Below are 15,455 nucleotides of genomic sequence, written 5' to 3' on the forward strand. Positions count from 1 at the left end.
GCCTCTCGAGTGAATATAAAAGGAAGACTCCGAGAATACCCACTCCCTCCAGACTACCCAAATCAGAATTCCTGTCCTTGGAATGAACCCTTAGCTTTGGGAAATGTATATGACATCGCACGCACGGCAATGGTATAAGAACCTGACATAGTACTGCATTAATTTAAATACAGGATTGGGGATGATTTAAGGTCTCTCGCGCTGATCTGATTGACTTTGAGATCAACCTTCGAAAACGTATCTCAACCCTTAAGGCGCTCCATCTCACACACCTAGCTGGTTACTTCATTTACTTGTCATTACTGTTTATTAATCTATACCGTCAGCTTCTTGCATTTTTTTTTTGTTTTTGGGACACAAGTTCTCTCACCAGATATTTTATTAACGTAATTTTTGATCTCTTAAAGGTCACGCGAGTCATCATAATCAAGAACACACCTGTGAATTTCTTCTGCTGTTGGATTATCTTTAGTAAGTATCTGTTGAGATAATTTGAGACAAAACATAAAATGCAAGAAATGTTATCGTCATAGGTTGAAAAGGAAACTTTTTTCTTCAAATAATAATATAGACTGAAAGAAGTAATATGGCGTATGTGACCGAGCCTTAAACGTGTTCATATTTTTTTTTTTAAGACAGTGTCCGGCGCAAGTCCAACAAACACAGCAGTAAACTGTACAAAGTAATTTCATGAACTTAGCGCTTTAATTTCAGTGGTTTTCAACAGAAATAACTTACTGTTAACGAACGTGTGTATGTTTATGATTTAGCACTTAGAAGTTACGGTTCCCAGCTATAATTATTTTAAAACGTGACAGAAGGAAAAATGAGAAGAAAGAAACAAAGAAAGCATTTTAAAATTTCTTATAATTGATGTAACGTTATTGCCCAGCAATGTAAGCAAGAAGCGCATGCATTTTAAAGTTATACTTCTAATGCGACTTCCAACAAGGTTGCGTTAAACGTTTAACGCTCCTGGGTAGGGGGAATAGAAAGAGAGAGAGCGAGAGTGAATAATATTGTAAGGAACTAAGTAGAGAGAAAGAAAAAAAATAAAGATTTTGACAGTTTGTAGTGTCGCCATATTTGTTTCATTTTTCAATACCCTTTTTGTTTATCACAATTTAAATTGTAGAAAAAAATCATGTTTCATATACACATAAATAGTGAGTGTGTCATTTCTCTATGTCCACGAGGTCTCACCGCGTGAATTTTCTCCTTGGGGCGAACCCGTCCGCTTCATTAAAGAAACAGCTTTTATCGTTGAATGATTTCATGATTTATTCCATGAAAATCTGCTCTCATAAAAAAGTTAGTTTTATAGACATTCAATAGGCCTCTATTTCTCTATTTATGTCTCTCTCTCTGAAAACCAATCTATGAATCGTTACAAATTTATTTCCTTTATTTTTTGCATGCAATTAAAAACTATTTTTTATTGATGCCAAAGAAGTATAACTTCTGACGCGCGTACCTAAGTACATGCACCCATTTTTAATTACATTTATTTACCAAATGTACTAAATTGATCAAGGAGGACACTAGGGTTGATACTTCTGTTTGGGAATGCTGGTTCGCCTCAGTGTTGGAGATAGCCAGTTCTGCAGCGCAACCAGCGAACCAGTGCGTCCGGCGAGTCCAGGAATCTCGTGAAGGCGGCGGTTGGCAGTTGTTTTTCGACCAACCACGCAGTGGTCTCCAGTTAGCATCATTGACGTCAACGATTCCGCCTTGTAGCTATCCAAGGCCTCCGAGGGACCCGTCAGAAGTAGTTGTATGATAGCTTTGTTTGGTCATTTTTGCAGCGGACGAGTTTTCTGAGGTGCGGTAACGTAACCCCTCGAGGAGAGGGGTTACGGAGGGGTGGGGGGAACGACACCCCCTCCCACGAGGGGCGGGATAGAGAGGGCGGCGCCGGCCCAAGTGCAGCGAGGTCGCAGGGGGTTCGTGCCGGTATAAAAGCAGCCCCGACACCAGAGACCCTACAACACTCCGGCCGATAGCCAACCACCTGACGCCATGCAGCTGTTTCTCGCCCGCTTCACCCCGCTGCTGCTGCTGCTGGCGGCGGCCAGCGCCTTCGGTAAGTACTACCCGCGGAGAAAACATGGGTGTGCACCAGCGCACCACACCACCAGAAGGACTGTACCGGCTGTTTCAGTTGCGACTTACTGTAGCGGGTCATCAGTCAAATTATTAATACTAAATATAAACACTTCAACGCAGTTGTAATAATTGGTAGAGACCTGCAAAATTCGCGGTTTCGATGGTTTCCATGATAGACTGCACATTCTCCTGTACACTGGGCAAATAACGCAAGTTCATTGGTTGTTGACTTGTAAGTTGTCTCAATTGGTTTGTCTGTGATTCGATCTTTCTTTGATTGAGGGTTTATAATTGGTTGAGATTCGTCAAGATGAACAGTAAGCCAGTAGCAAAATTATCTGAGAGGTATATGTGTTTGAATTCTAGCCTATCACCTGATGAATCCGCGAATTTTGCAGGTCTCTACTAATTGGAAACGGGTGGCTTCCAAGTTAAACTATACATAATATTACTTTTTGAGACACCACGCGTACATCCATGCCTTATCCGTGGTTCAAACTGGCAACCATTTAGACTGTAGCAAACGCCACGAATGTTGGCCCAAAACTGCTAATTAGTTATTGATGGCTGTCTCAGCAGAGGTCTTCAGTGCAGCGGCTTTTAATACTTTCGCATTCAAATGACACTGATTTGAAAAAATGATTAAAATTTCATATATTTTTAGTGAATAATAGGCTGTTCTCTACACCCAATCATTAATTTGTACCAAGATTGTAGCTTTATGTTTAAAAATAGTATAGCTAGACATAATTTAAAGTTGTACGTCTTATAGTTACAAAGATAGTTCAAAATACTTATTAATACGTTAAAAACGTTAGTGCGCTGTTTTCGAACAGTTAGAGAATGCGGCGAGTGAGCTTAAGTTTCCGGGTTCGATTCTAGGCTGGGTCAGGTATTTTACACTTAAAGAAGGTTTTTTCAAATGATTCTTATAACGGGGAAGTTTTATTTTGAGCCATCGCTGGTTACACTGTATGGCATGGAGAAACCTCAATAATTGACCGAAAAGATGGATACGCAAACACACAGAAGAAAAAAATCGGGCGATGCCAAAAAGTTAAATGCATAGAGAGCACAGAGAATTGCGTGAAAGGAATAGGTGTGTGTGTGTGTGTGTGTGTTTGTGTGTCACAATGTAGACAAACGCGGTGGGCTGACTTCGACGAGAAAGTTGCATCAAGAACAGTAAATAAATGACCTTGGACAACGCCGCGACAAACGTACTGAGATACTAAACATATAACGCGGTCAACACAACGACAACGCAGAGACACAGGCGAATCCAGCGATGCGACCAACCACACATTCTGTCAGCAAAACGACGACAGCGCGGTCTAACGCGGCGGGCTTCCTAAGGACAAACCAGTTGCGGCGTTCCCGCCATGAGACGCAAGCAGACTGATAGCGGACGCTGTGAGGCAGGTACTGGTTTCCCACCCGGGTCCGGCGGGCTGGTTGCGAGCACACATCACATCGAGGGTCGCGGAGATCACCGCATGATTACGAACAAAACATTTTTCGTTTAACTCCGACCATTGATTACGTTCTAACGGTATGTACCGTAACCTTCGAGTACGACCACCAATTTCGGATGGTACATATCGCACCGGTGCAACGTGAAATACCACGTGTGTATCAGTAGGTGATATGAGACGAACAAGAGGTTAGCGATGTAATTTAACCCTAATAAGATTTAAATAATGTGAAATTTTAGTGGCACGATTCTCTTTTTATTATGTCTGGGGCTGTCATTGAGCCAGACCTATTTACAATGAAGTTCAACGTAAACAGTATTTGAGGTTAGGTCTTACGTTTGCAATGGAACTACACGGGTATTGCGACATTGACGACACAAATTTATTTTACTCCATCTTTGAATTAAATAATCATCAGAAAAATCCCCGATAGTTTAAATGCACGAAATAAAGATAAAATCTAAAATAAAAAGTACCGTATATTTAGTTTATCAGTTAATTATCCAGTGGTTGATTGTCTTTGACGTCACTGGTTTATACCGCGGCTCACGAGTCTCGCGGAGCATAACGGAACGCACACCGCATGCTGGTTCGCAGTCAGACCGCAGGACCGTGCGTCGCGATGTACCTTCACCGACATGCCGCAGAAGGCAGTGTGAAACCCTCGCGGGATCGTGCCTCAGGGGGGGGGGAGTCGCGGTCTCTGCCACCGCGGCATTACCGCGGGGCCGCTCCGCTCGCACGCTGCTGCAAGACTTTCTCGTTTGCATAGTTCGAGTCCGCAGACACTGATAACCAGTCTCTCTCCACCCCCCCACCCCTTGTTTAGCCTCTGTCGTAGTGAAATGGCGTTTATTTTAAAACATCTGAAAACGTACTAGGAAACATAATTGGTAATTGCTTTCAAGCGTGAAACGGATGCCTGCGAAGCCGAGAATTCCCTGAATATCGTTTCAGTAACAGGCGTTTTGCCTAAAGGCATTTTGCCTAAACATGAATTCGTTACGGCGATTTGCCTAAAGTCATTTCGCCTAAAGGCGTTTTGCCTAACGTCGAATTGCCTAAAGGCGATTTTCCTAACGGCGTTTTCCCTAACGGAGTTCTGCCTGACGGCGATTTTCCTAACGGAATTTTGCCTAGCGGCGATATGCCTAACGGCGATATGCCTAAAATGTTACAATGATGACAAAACCTCGTTTTGCCTAACGGCGATATGCCTAACGGCGATATGCCTAATACCGTTTTGCCTAACGGCGTTTTGCCTAATGGCGTTTTGCCTAAAAGAGGAAAAAGCGTTTTGCCTAACGGCGTTTTGCCTAACTCCTATTTGGCCAACGGCGATTTTCCTAACGGCGTTTTGCCTAAACGGCGTTTTGCCTAAAATTAGGCAAAACGCCTTTAGGCAAAACGACACATGCCCTTTCTGATACCAAGAAGTGTCACGCCATGCGAAGGAGTGTGGATGTCGATGTCACGAACAAGCGGCGAGTCAGTGCAACGTCCTTCGAGCCGGTTTTACCGGGCGAGCTCGCACTGCAGTGTCGCGCGAACAACTGGGGAGAGGGGCGGGACCAGAGACACGCATTCTTCATCTCAGCCACGAACACGGGTTTGTGTTGGCCGAGACGACGCTCAAAGGTTAGCCAGCCAATCAGAATTCAGCATCCCGTCGACTTCCAAGTCATCACAGCAAGGTGACGGAGTAGGACGTAGTCAGTTGAAGCAGCGACCGCATGCACTGGTGAGATGGAAACGTCCGCCACGTTTGCCACTTGCAAAAATAATCACAGCCTTTTTACCGCAGGATTCTTTTTTTTTTTTTTTTCAATGTTTGGCTCTTGGTGATTTTACATCATCCACGAGCCCGCCTACCCGGGCACACATGCGGCGAGGGAGTTTTTCAGTACTCGCCAGAGATGTGGAAACATCAAACCTCGGAAACGAGCAAATTCATTTGTTTCCGTGATGCAGTTACACTTCTAATACGAAACTTGAACACGGAATTTAACGTAGAATTCTTTAAAATAATGCCGAGCGTGATAAATATACGAAAATTGTCTTTTCAACTACATTTCTGGACGCGAATCACACATAGTTTCCGCACCCACCGCTAGAATTAGCTGCCGGAGCAGCTAAGTCGACTACTGAAACATTCGATTTGCAAACAGAAATTTTAAACTATTAACGAAAAGGCTCCAATAAAGCGGGGGAAAAAAACTTGAAAAAAAATGTACAACTTGACTTCGGACCTGATTTTCGATAAGGAATATTTATTAAAATACTGCTCATCTTGTTAAAATTCACTAAACAGTAAATACTATAAAGTTTCCCTTGTCATTGTGATCTTTGGTTCGCGCCATCCGCCACAGATGGCAGCACCGTGGCTACCCATTGCTTTTATAGACTTCCGTCCCGCATTCACAAAATTACTCCCACTAAGTGCCCTATATCGAGAGCAATGATGTTACACATAAAAAAAACACGCGATTTAAAAACTGCTTAAGGTATCCGAGTGGTGTTAGTTCACGAAAAGCATTTAAGAATGCGCAAAGGGTGTATGAGTAGTTCTGCATTAAGTTTATAACTGTACGTTTAGAAGAGTGAAAATGACCCGGTGCAGATTCTAGGAATTACTCACAGATTCATTACACCTTTATATATGCATAATTTTTTTTTTAATTTCTCCACCATATAATGTTGCGGTTATCACTCATATTTCATAGTTGCCTATGCACGACCAGAAGACTGATCGTTTTCCCGCAGTATTGCGCTTAGAGGCGATACTGTGCTGGAAACACTAACTAACGAGCGTCGCACCTATCATCCCGTATTACTAGCACAAAACACACCCCTGACCAGGCGGGCCTCTTAGCTGGGTTTTTTTTTGTCCGGGTTGGATTTTATAATGGCAGTTTCACTAACTTGGCTTTTTATTGGACATTTGACACGACACGAATTCACTGCCACGCCATGTCCGGGACTCGAACCCAGAACGCATCGCCCCCTCGCTAGGTAGGCGTGCACCCGACTGCGTTACAGTCTCAGGGCTGAGGGCTTGTCGACCCGTGAAGCAGCGGCTTGTATTTGCAGGTTTGGAAGGCTACAAGTGCAAGTTGGACGACAGCGCGTGCTTGAAGAACTATCTGCAGAATGACGTCATCGGAAGATTCAGCAAAGGTGAGCTCTACACACTGCAGAGTTCCGGATTTCGACGAACAATTACGTGGCTGTCGTCAATTCGTAGTTCCCTCACGCGCCTGGTTCTTATTAAAAACTAAATCGTATAAGCACCAAGTCACTTTTTTTTCCCGTCCATCAAATAAAATAAAACAACTCACAAGGTTCATGAGAACAGGCTTGAGCGTTGCCTCACTGTGCACTGTTTTACTTGGGAAAAGCAAATTATTTAAATAAGCAATGTTTAATCAAGCGTTAGTAAATTGTACAGAAAAAAGGTCCTGTACGCAATTTTGAAACTTCTTTGCTAGTTGTTGTATATTTAAATTGTAAAGTAGCGTCAAAATGATGTTCTGTGAAAAAGGATAGGCTGCTTGAAGTAGTGCAGTTTCCTTTTTGTTAAACGATTTATTTTTGTAGAATTTAAGAAGAAATATTTTATTTCAAAATACAGAATTTTTTCAAGCAATACGTGTTGCGCAATTGCATGTATTTTATCGATAAATTTATTGAAATTTCTATGTCTTTGATTGTTTTTAATTTTTATCATCAGAAATCATTGAGAATTGTTCTTTTAAATTCGGTGAATATTTTTCTTTGTTTCATTTGTGTTTATTTATTTATGAAACTCTTAGCTTAAACTTTGTGATAATTTCGACACACAATTTCATCACAGGCAAAGTTTCGGATGAAAACATGTTTGTTCATATGAACTTGACACTCGTTGTAGTGAAAGCAATTTATCGCAAAAATTGTTTGCTGGTTTATTCATTTACAAAAAAATATTTTGGGTGGAATCTTCTGAATGACAAAAAAAAAAAAAAAATCAGTGCACAACACGAGTGCAAACTCAATGTTGTTTGTTATCGGTTACAATTTTCACATTTTCAAAAATAGGCATTCATTTTTACGCTGTTCTGCAATGTCGTATATGTCGTTATTCATAGTTTAATAGTTCTCAAGTGTGTAGAATTTATTTTAGAATGAAACTTCTCAAATAAAAAAAGTTCATCTACTTTACTTTTCATAAATGAAAAACAATTATTCAGAGCTGTTCTAGTATTCAGATACTACATACATCCAGTTTTCAATCAAATTATTAATTTCAAAGAGTTTTTTTAAATTAATTTACTTATGGCTCTCGTAATGGAAACAATAATATATAATATAAAGAGTAATATATATATAGAGAGAGAGAGACAGAGAGAGAGAGAGAGAGAGAGAGAGAGAGAGATAATTCTTTAACCTCTATTCGTTTGGTGAAATAAATAGCAATCAGAACTGTCAAAATCGGATGGTATTTATTAACCATACTTCAACATTTTGTTAAAAATTTGTTAATGCAAAGCGGTAATTCTAACGGGAATAAGTATATTACAATCTACTTTTCACGAAACATCAAACATACACTGCATTGTAACCGGGACAAACAAAAGCTATACGTGCGAGTATTTCTAGCCTCGACCGCGTACCATGACGCGCGGATTTATTCGAGGCGGTTCCAGCGGCCAAAGAGGCACGGTCGAGCGACGGACGCGGCTCGCGCACGCCGGTCCGTGTCCGTCCGTCCGTCCGTCCGTCCGTCCGTCCGTCCGTCCGTCCGTGCTCTGGAGAGTCCCGCGCGACTGGACAGAGTGCAGGTGGTCACCGACCCCGGCCACAACACCGCTTCTTCCCCCCTCCCCAGGGCTGCCCGAGTTCGGAGTTAAGTCCTTCGACCCTCTGAGCTTCAAGCAGTTGACCTTCAACTACGAGGCGGGCCCGGCCATCAAGGCGACGCTGGACCACATAGACGCCACCCTGTACGGACTGTCCAAGACCAAGGTCCTCGACGTCAGGTGAGAGTGCGTCTACGGAACAACTTTCTAGTTCCCAGCTATTGCTTGTAAAGGGGGGGGGGGGGGGGAAGAATATGACACAGGAAAAAAAAAAACCTAGATGGTGACATTCACGTATTTTAAAGCTCCGAAACAATTTTTTTTTTTTTTTTGCAGTTTTGAGTTAGCTACATATTATTGATCTTAAACATTCAAATATTTATTTGCAATGATAATTTTAAATTTGCAAAATTCTTGACTTACACTACTGAGTTCCAGAGTTAGCGTTCATTTATTTACAGCTCGATCTCACACGCCATGTTGATGGGGGGAGGAGGAGGGGGGAAGGGGTTGGTTATGTTTAACATCTCAGCTCTCGGTATACTGCATTTGGTAGGAGTACCTAATTTCGTGAATGTGATGACAGTCAAGGATCGGAAATGTGGCGGATGGCTTGAACAAAAGTTTACAGAGACATAGGGAAATTTTTATAGTTTTAATTGTTCGATGAATTTTAAAAAGCTGGGCAGTATTTTAACAAAATCCCTTGTTGAAAATCTAAGTTAAAAACGGGATTTAATATCTTCAACTCCTTTACGATCTTATCGAAGCCGTTTCAGTATATAGTTTAACCACTCGCTCTGCATATATAGCCTAATTATTCGATAGTCGACGTAGTTGCTACTGCAGCGAATGCTAGCGGCGGGTGTGGAAACTACGTCTGATTCGCTTCAAGAAATGAAGCCGAAAAGACAATTTTCGTATAGTTATCACGCTAGGCATTATTTTAAATAATTCTACGTTGTATTTCGTGTCCAAGTTTCGTAATGTAAGTTATTTGCAACATGAGAACACATGAATTTGCCTGTTACCGATTTAAGTTTATCTCAGGTACAAAATACTTTAAATATAAAATATTCAAAACCTTTTTCAATCGGTCATATTTCTTGGGAAAATTGATTATTTTTCATCAAAAAATAAGTAACGAAGCCGAATTCGACTTAAAAATGTTTGTTTTAATGACTTAATAATAGCTACACTTTGAGTCAGTTCATTAAACGATTCCAAAAGAAATGTGAAAAACTTAAATTAAAATAATTGTTTTCTTATATCTTGTACATTCTTACAAGAGTATGTATTCCAGAGCAATGAAAGTCCTAATTTTCGCAAAAAAAAAAAAATAATAACATCCGTTGTAGAGGTGTGATGTACAAATCTTCATTTATCATTTCAAGTCTTTAAAAATAGGCAAGCAAGCTTTGCAACGTGCCACGTGTGAATGTATTTAAATAGAATTTACGACGTCATGAAAAAACTTTGTCGTGAGGGAAATAGGTGCGTGGCATGTAGATGAAAAAATTGTTGGCCTACGAGGCACGCGACAACTAAATTGCTCTTTTCATTCACTATAAAAAGTGGTCTAGCGAGTTTTGGCGCCGGTGTGCAGGTTAACGCAAAGCAAACGCTCTTCGTTCAGACGTCAAAATCCTGTTACTGTGACTGGCTATTCTAACATATCATTTATTTTTAATTTATTGACTAAATTTATTCTTTTTGCAAGCTCTTGGGAAAAATAATCACGAACCTTCTTCCTATTTTTTTTAATTACTAACCAGAAAAATCTGTCGTTGCTCGTTTTATGCGGTTACCTTTTGAATTAAAACGAAACATTATAAATCAGGCTAGCTTTCAAAAATATGATTAAACTCTCATAATTCAACTTTAGACAGAAGAAAATATACTTACAAGTTTCGGCTTTGATCCAGAATCCACGACTACTGGTTGGTGAGAAATAGGTTCCGGATTCGATTTCTAGCCTTGTTAAGATAATTTTCACTTAACCTAGGGCAAGGGCGTTATTTCGACCCGACAGAACCACCCTACCATGAAAACCTAACAGTTTTCAGCGACGTTTACTGTGGTCGCTGCGCTTAGAAAGTAAAGTTATCGTTTTACATCACGTGGCTTAGTTGTGTAATTTATTAAATAAACGGGACTCATTTGGAGGAACGCTGTATCAACGTATAACAGAGTTACTTAATTATTTTAGTAGGTAGGCTAACGTACGCACTTTTTACATAAAGATTTTGACAGTTGCTTATTTCGACCTATTGCAATCGATGCTTATGTGTTCTTATAACATTTTTTGTAACAAAAAATTTTTTTCTACTATTCTAAATTCATGAGTTTTTTTATTTTTATTTTTTATTTTTGCAAATTCAAAACTACTCATTTCAAGTACTTACCAGTGAATATAGGAAGAAGTGTATCATACGATGTAATAATTCGCGGGTGCGCGGAAATAAGGGGATAAGTCAAATATTGGCAAAAATGGTTTTTTATGGTATGAAATAAAGGAGATTAATCTCTACAAATTGGTCCAAATGGGTTAAGTCTAGCACCCTTGTGTGTAATGCTATGGCACTGAACTTTTGGAATGATTAATTACTGATCTTGCATAATTGGAAGAAATTTAAATGTTTAATATCTTAATTTAAGTAATTTTGACATATCCCTTTTTCCCGCGCACCCGCGAATTGTCCTTTTTGGTTCATGAGTCTGGTTTCCTGTAAAATCCAAACAAAAAATTCTCCGGCGCCCGTCTGTTCACCAACCAGCACTAACAACTGAGTGGTTGCAGGACGGAACTGAGTGGTCCCAACTTCAAAATCGAGGCGAGCGTCTCCATCCCGAAGCTGTTCTACGAGGGCTTGTACACGTGCAAGGGAGAGTGGCTGCTGATCCCTGTCGACTGGAGCGGCAAGTTCAACATGAGCCTCGGTGAGTTCAACGAAGGGGTAAGCGACGAACCTTTGCTACCTCGCAGAAAAGGGTTTCTTTCAACACTACCGCAGAACGACTATTCAGCTCATGTTTATTTTAATTTCAAATAAATAATATAAAGAAACAATTTTGTAGCAGATTTTTTTGTTTAGTTTCAGTACAATCATTAACAAGTTTTACAACTGCGAAAATGAAAATTTTGTCATGAAACACATATTAAACTCAGTGCGCCTATGTTTTGTCTTCTTGGGTAAATGCGAGGGTCGGAGATATTGGGAATAAATACTGTGTGAGAAAAATGTTACGGTGCAAAAATGAGGTATGATAGTGAGGACGGAGCTTCGAAGCCACGAAATGACATATTTTATTTGAGGGTCTTTACCACCAATTTCTTTGAAAGTTTGTTACAACTTGGTGAAAAATAAAATGCACATATTCAGTTTTAAAGTAATTAGCACACCCTTATCCCAGCACGATGATCCAGACGTGACCTTTAAATATGATGGACATAGCCGAATTTACGATGAGTTTAATTTATTTATTTTGGTTGGTTTTATGAACCATCTAAATGCTGAAGGCCTGTAATATATTGACACAAAACTTAAACTTATAAAACATACAATAACACACAAAAACACATAATTACATAAAAACACTGCTAAACAAACATACAATTTAAGATATAGCCTACACACAGTGACAATGCATGTGACACCACAACAATTAGACAAAAAAAATCATAAATGTGAAAATTTATAACAAAAATTATTTAATTTACACAACTGTTTTCAAAGATTATGATAAGAATACAAAACTAATTGTAATTTTTACAATAAAAACAAAATAAATTGTTATAATAGTTTTTAGAACAATTTTTAAAATAAATTTTAACAGCTTTCCCTAAATCGTGACAAGAATACTAATATGTGTTTAATCTTAATGACAAATATCAACTTAAATTTTTATATAGTATATTTTTTAATATCTTCGTGTTTGATTATATTTCGAACGAAAGTATATTTGTAGTCTATTGGAGTCTGTAGCTGTTATTTAATTCCATGTTACAAGTAGACATCGTGACAATCCAGTAATCCTTACCGATGTATTCCGTTGCACACCCTCAAGAGATTCACCCAGTGAGCTTGTGGGTTCTGCTGGAGCTGCACCAGCCGAGGGTTGAGCCCCCGCGCAGTTCTCACCGACTTGTGGTGCCCGCAGGCTACATCACCGACACGTGGAAGCTGAGCGCCGTGCTCATGCAGAGGGGAGACGACGCCTACCTGCAGCTGGAGGACGTTTCCTTCAGCCCCAAAGTGACCAACTTCAACACGTACGCCTCGGGGCTCTTCTGGGGCAACGAGGAAGCAGGTGGGTAGGGACTGTGTCCCTGGAAACCGGGGAGTTGGGTCATAAGCGATGAGCTACAACGATAACAGCAACTGAATGCTGCTGTTAGTCCTGCCGAAATTCCACGCAAGTTTTCTGATCATGATTAAAAAAAAAATTAATTGACATGTTTGTGAACTTAAAATAATAGCTTTATATATTATGATTTAAACGCGTAGTTATTCCGTATTATGAAAACATGCGCCAGATAATTGTGCATTTATTTTATAAGAAAGTTAATTTTCAGAATTCGTTCTATTCTGAGACCACAAGTTATTACAAATTATTATATACTCAAACGCTCGGATTAAAATCATGTCGGATCTTTAAAAAAATAATGAAATGCATTTTGAGGAAAGACCTTAACAGTTTGATATTCCATTTGGTTTCACTTCCCTTTAGTTTCATACCTGGAGACTAGGGTGCCCAAATTATGGTTTGTAAAAAGGAAAAAAAAGGGGGGGGGGTTGGGCTAATATTTGGTTAAAGAATATTTTAAATATTTTGGGAGGCGAATGACGACTTATAAGAAACCATAAATAAGTTCTAGTTCCTCTAAATAAAATAAAAACATGTTTTAGTGTTGAACCAATTCTACGTAATATCGACTTTTAAATCATTTTATTCAAAGAAAAACTCCTGACTACACACTGTAATTTAATTTTCTTATTTCCCTTATATTAGGGGGGTGGGGGAAGGCACGGGCGCCCCAGCTTGGAGCGCGCGACAGAGTTCCGTGTGTTCGTCTGCAGCTGTGACGCGCAGTCGGCGGGTGTGTTGCAGGCAACTTCGCCCTGGCGATGACGAACAGGTACTGGAGCGGGTTCTACGACGTCATGTGGAAGCTGGCCGAGCCGGACGTCCTCAAGACCATCTCTGACGCGGTCAGGAGCGTCTTCTCGAAGACGCCAATCAGCGGGCTGGCCTCCGTGGCGGCGTCTCCCCTTCCCGCCCCGTCCTTCGACTGATGCGGAGCCGACCCCCGTTGCCGTCGTCAGTCATTACGAAGCCTCGCAGCCAACCGCCTACCTATTCCTATAGATGTAGAAATACTTACGTAGATACTATACATTTATTGTTCCTCTGAATAATCGTGTTTAATTAAAAATGTTATTCTTATTCGGGCTTACACATATATTATTTTATTGTCTCTGATAAAAAATATTTATGCATTTGAAACTATTTTGAGATCAATACAGTTTATTCCCCCCCAGAAATCATTCGTCAGGGTAAAGTTTCACAAAATATAATGTCTCAACCGCAAAATTGTTTTTATATGTATTTATATATATTTAATAGCGGCCTGTTACTATGTTTCCAGCGTTCTTTGTTTGCCTTCGAAATTAGATTTTTCTTACAGAAATGTTTCAAGCAAGTTTTTTTTAGTGTTATTTGTTTTCGTGAAATGTTAGGATTAAATAATAATGTATGTTATGGTTCACTGATACTTACAATGTTTCTCATTACGCCGGAATGTGTTCAATATAATAAGTATTTCTCACGGCGCAATGCGCAGTCAGGCACTGAGTCATGATGGCATGCGTGTCATTGTTGTCCTTAGAGCTCAAGGTCTCGAAACGCGCAAAATTGCACGAAACTCGCGTATATGTTGTGTGTGTGTGTTCCCAACTGTACAGACTTCAAACCTTAAGACAGTTCCACCGCGTAGTGCTAGTGCTTCAGAGTTGACCGTTGCGCGGATAATGTCTGCCAACCGATTGCAAAAACACGCACTTCTAAAGGAACTGAAATAAATACGTATCGAGGAAATTTAAAATACTTCATCGAAGTGTTCGCAGTGAAAATAAATGTGTGATGTGCCATACGCCACAATATGGCTTCTTGGACTGAAGCCATCTTGTTGCAATAGTTTCAGTGATCCGAAGACAGGATGAGGCAGACGAGATGAGAACATAGTTACTCGCTCTGCCGATTGTTGAGGATATACCCGGCTTGAACGGTCGGGTAAGAGAAATCCACGGAAAAATAAATCTATGCACTTTAATCAAGTCAAGCGATGCCACTAACGATCGTGTGAGCTGTCCCAAGACAACCGAAGCTTCGTGCATTCATTAAAGGAAATTTGTAAAATCCAGGAACATATTAGATCACGACGCGCATGACTAATTTACACAAAAAAAGTCATTAACATTAGCACTTAAAGATAGTTACGCCTACCCATATATTAAGTTGAATAGTGGCTTCATAGATAGAAATTGCATATGTACTAAGTTTAAAATAGATTAGTGTAATTGTAAGGTTAATGTAACATGCGTTCTCTAGTAGCACATATGTTAAATCACTTGAAAAATAGAAATTTTTGGTTATAACATGTACTTAAATATAAGATCATTTTTAAATGTGTAGTGTAGCCCTACTTTTATTTTTAAAAGTTATTTTATAAAACATGGTGTGCTGTACTGGAACATATTTAAACAAATAAAATGAATTCTTTTAAATTATGCCTGTTCTATTTATTTAACTACAATACGTAATAACAGTGTTTTTGTTTTTAAATATTTATTAATTAAATCCTTTTATAATTTATTACATAAAATGGTTCCAAATTATAATTTAAACTTTACTTTTTTGGACAAAACCTTTTTAAAGATCTATTATAACAGTACTCTGAAAATGTGAAAAACTATTGCAAAACTATTCAGGTGGTATAATAAATTAATACAACGAATAGCTGCTTGTGTAATATTGT

At 39.6% G+C, this 15,455-nt stretch overlaps 1 protein-coding gene across 2 annotated transcripts in view; it reads left to right on the top strand.

The window, feature by feature from the left end:
- Positions 1-15,207, top strand: part of LOC134530265 (uncharacterized) — a 50,222-nt gene extending 35,015 nt beyond the window's left edge. For both annotated transcript variants that reach the window (XM_063364960.1, XM_063364959.1), the window contains 6 exons: positions 1,806-2,083; positions 6,672-6,758; positions 8,446-8,596; positions 11,217-11,356; positions 12,578-12,727; positions 13,529-15,207. In XM_063364960.1, the coding sequence (XP_063221030.1) occupies positions 2,020-2,083; positions 6,672-6,758; positions 8,446-8,596; positions 11,217-11,356; positions 12,578-12,727; positions 13,529-13,713 (777 nt within the window). In that variant the 5' untranslated portion in view covers positions 1,806-2,019 and the 3' untranslated portion in view covers positions 13,714-15,207. The remainder of the gene's footprint in view (positions 1-1,805; positions 2,084-6,671; positions 6,759-8,445; positions 8,597-11,216; positions 11,357-12,577; positions 12,728-13,528) is intronic.
- Positions 15,208-15,455: the final 248 nt, after the last annotated feature.

The sequence above is a fragment of the Bacillus rossius genome, chromosome 3 (assembly GCF_032445375.1).
Source record: "Bacillus rossius redtenbacheri isolate Brsri chromosome 3, Brsri_v3, whole genome shotgun sequence".
NCBI lineage: Eukaryota > Metazoa > Arthropoda > Insecta > Phasmatodea > Bacillidae > Bacillus > Bacillus rossius.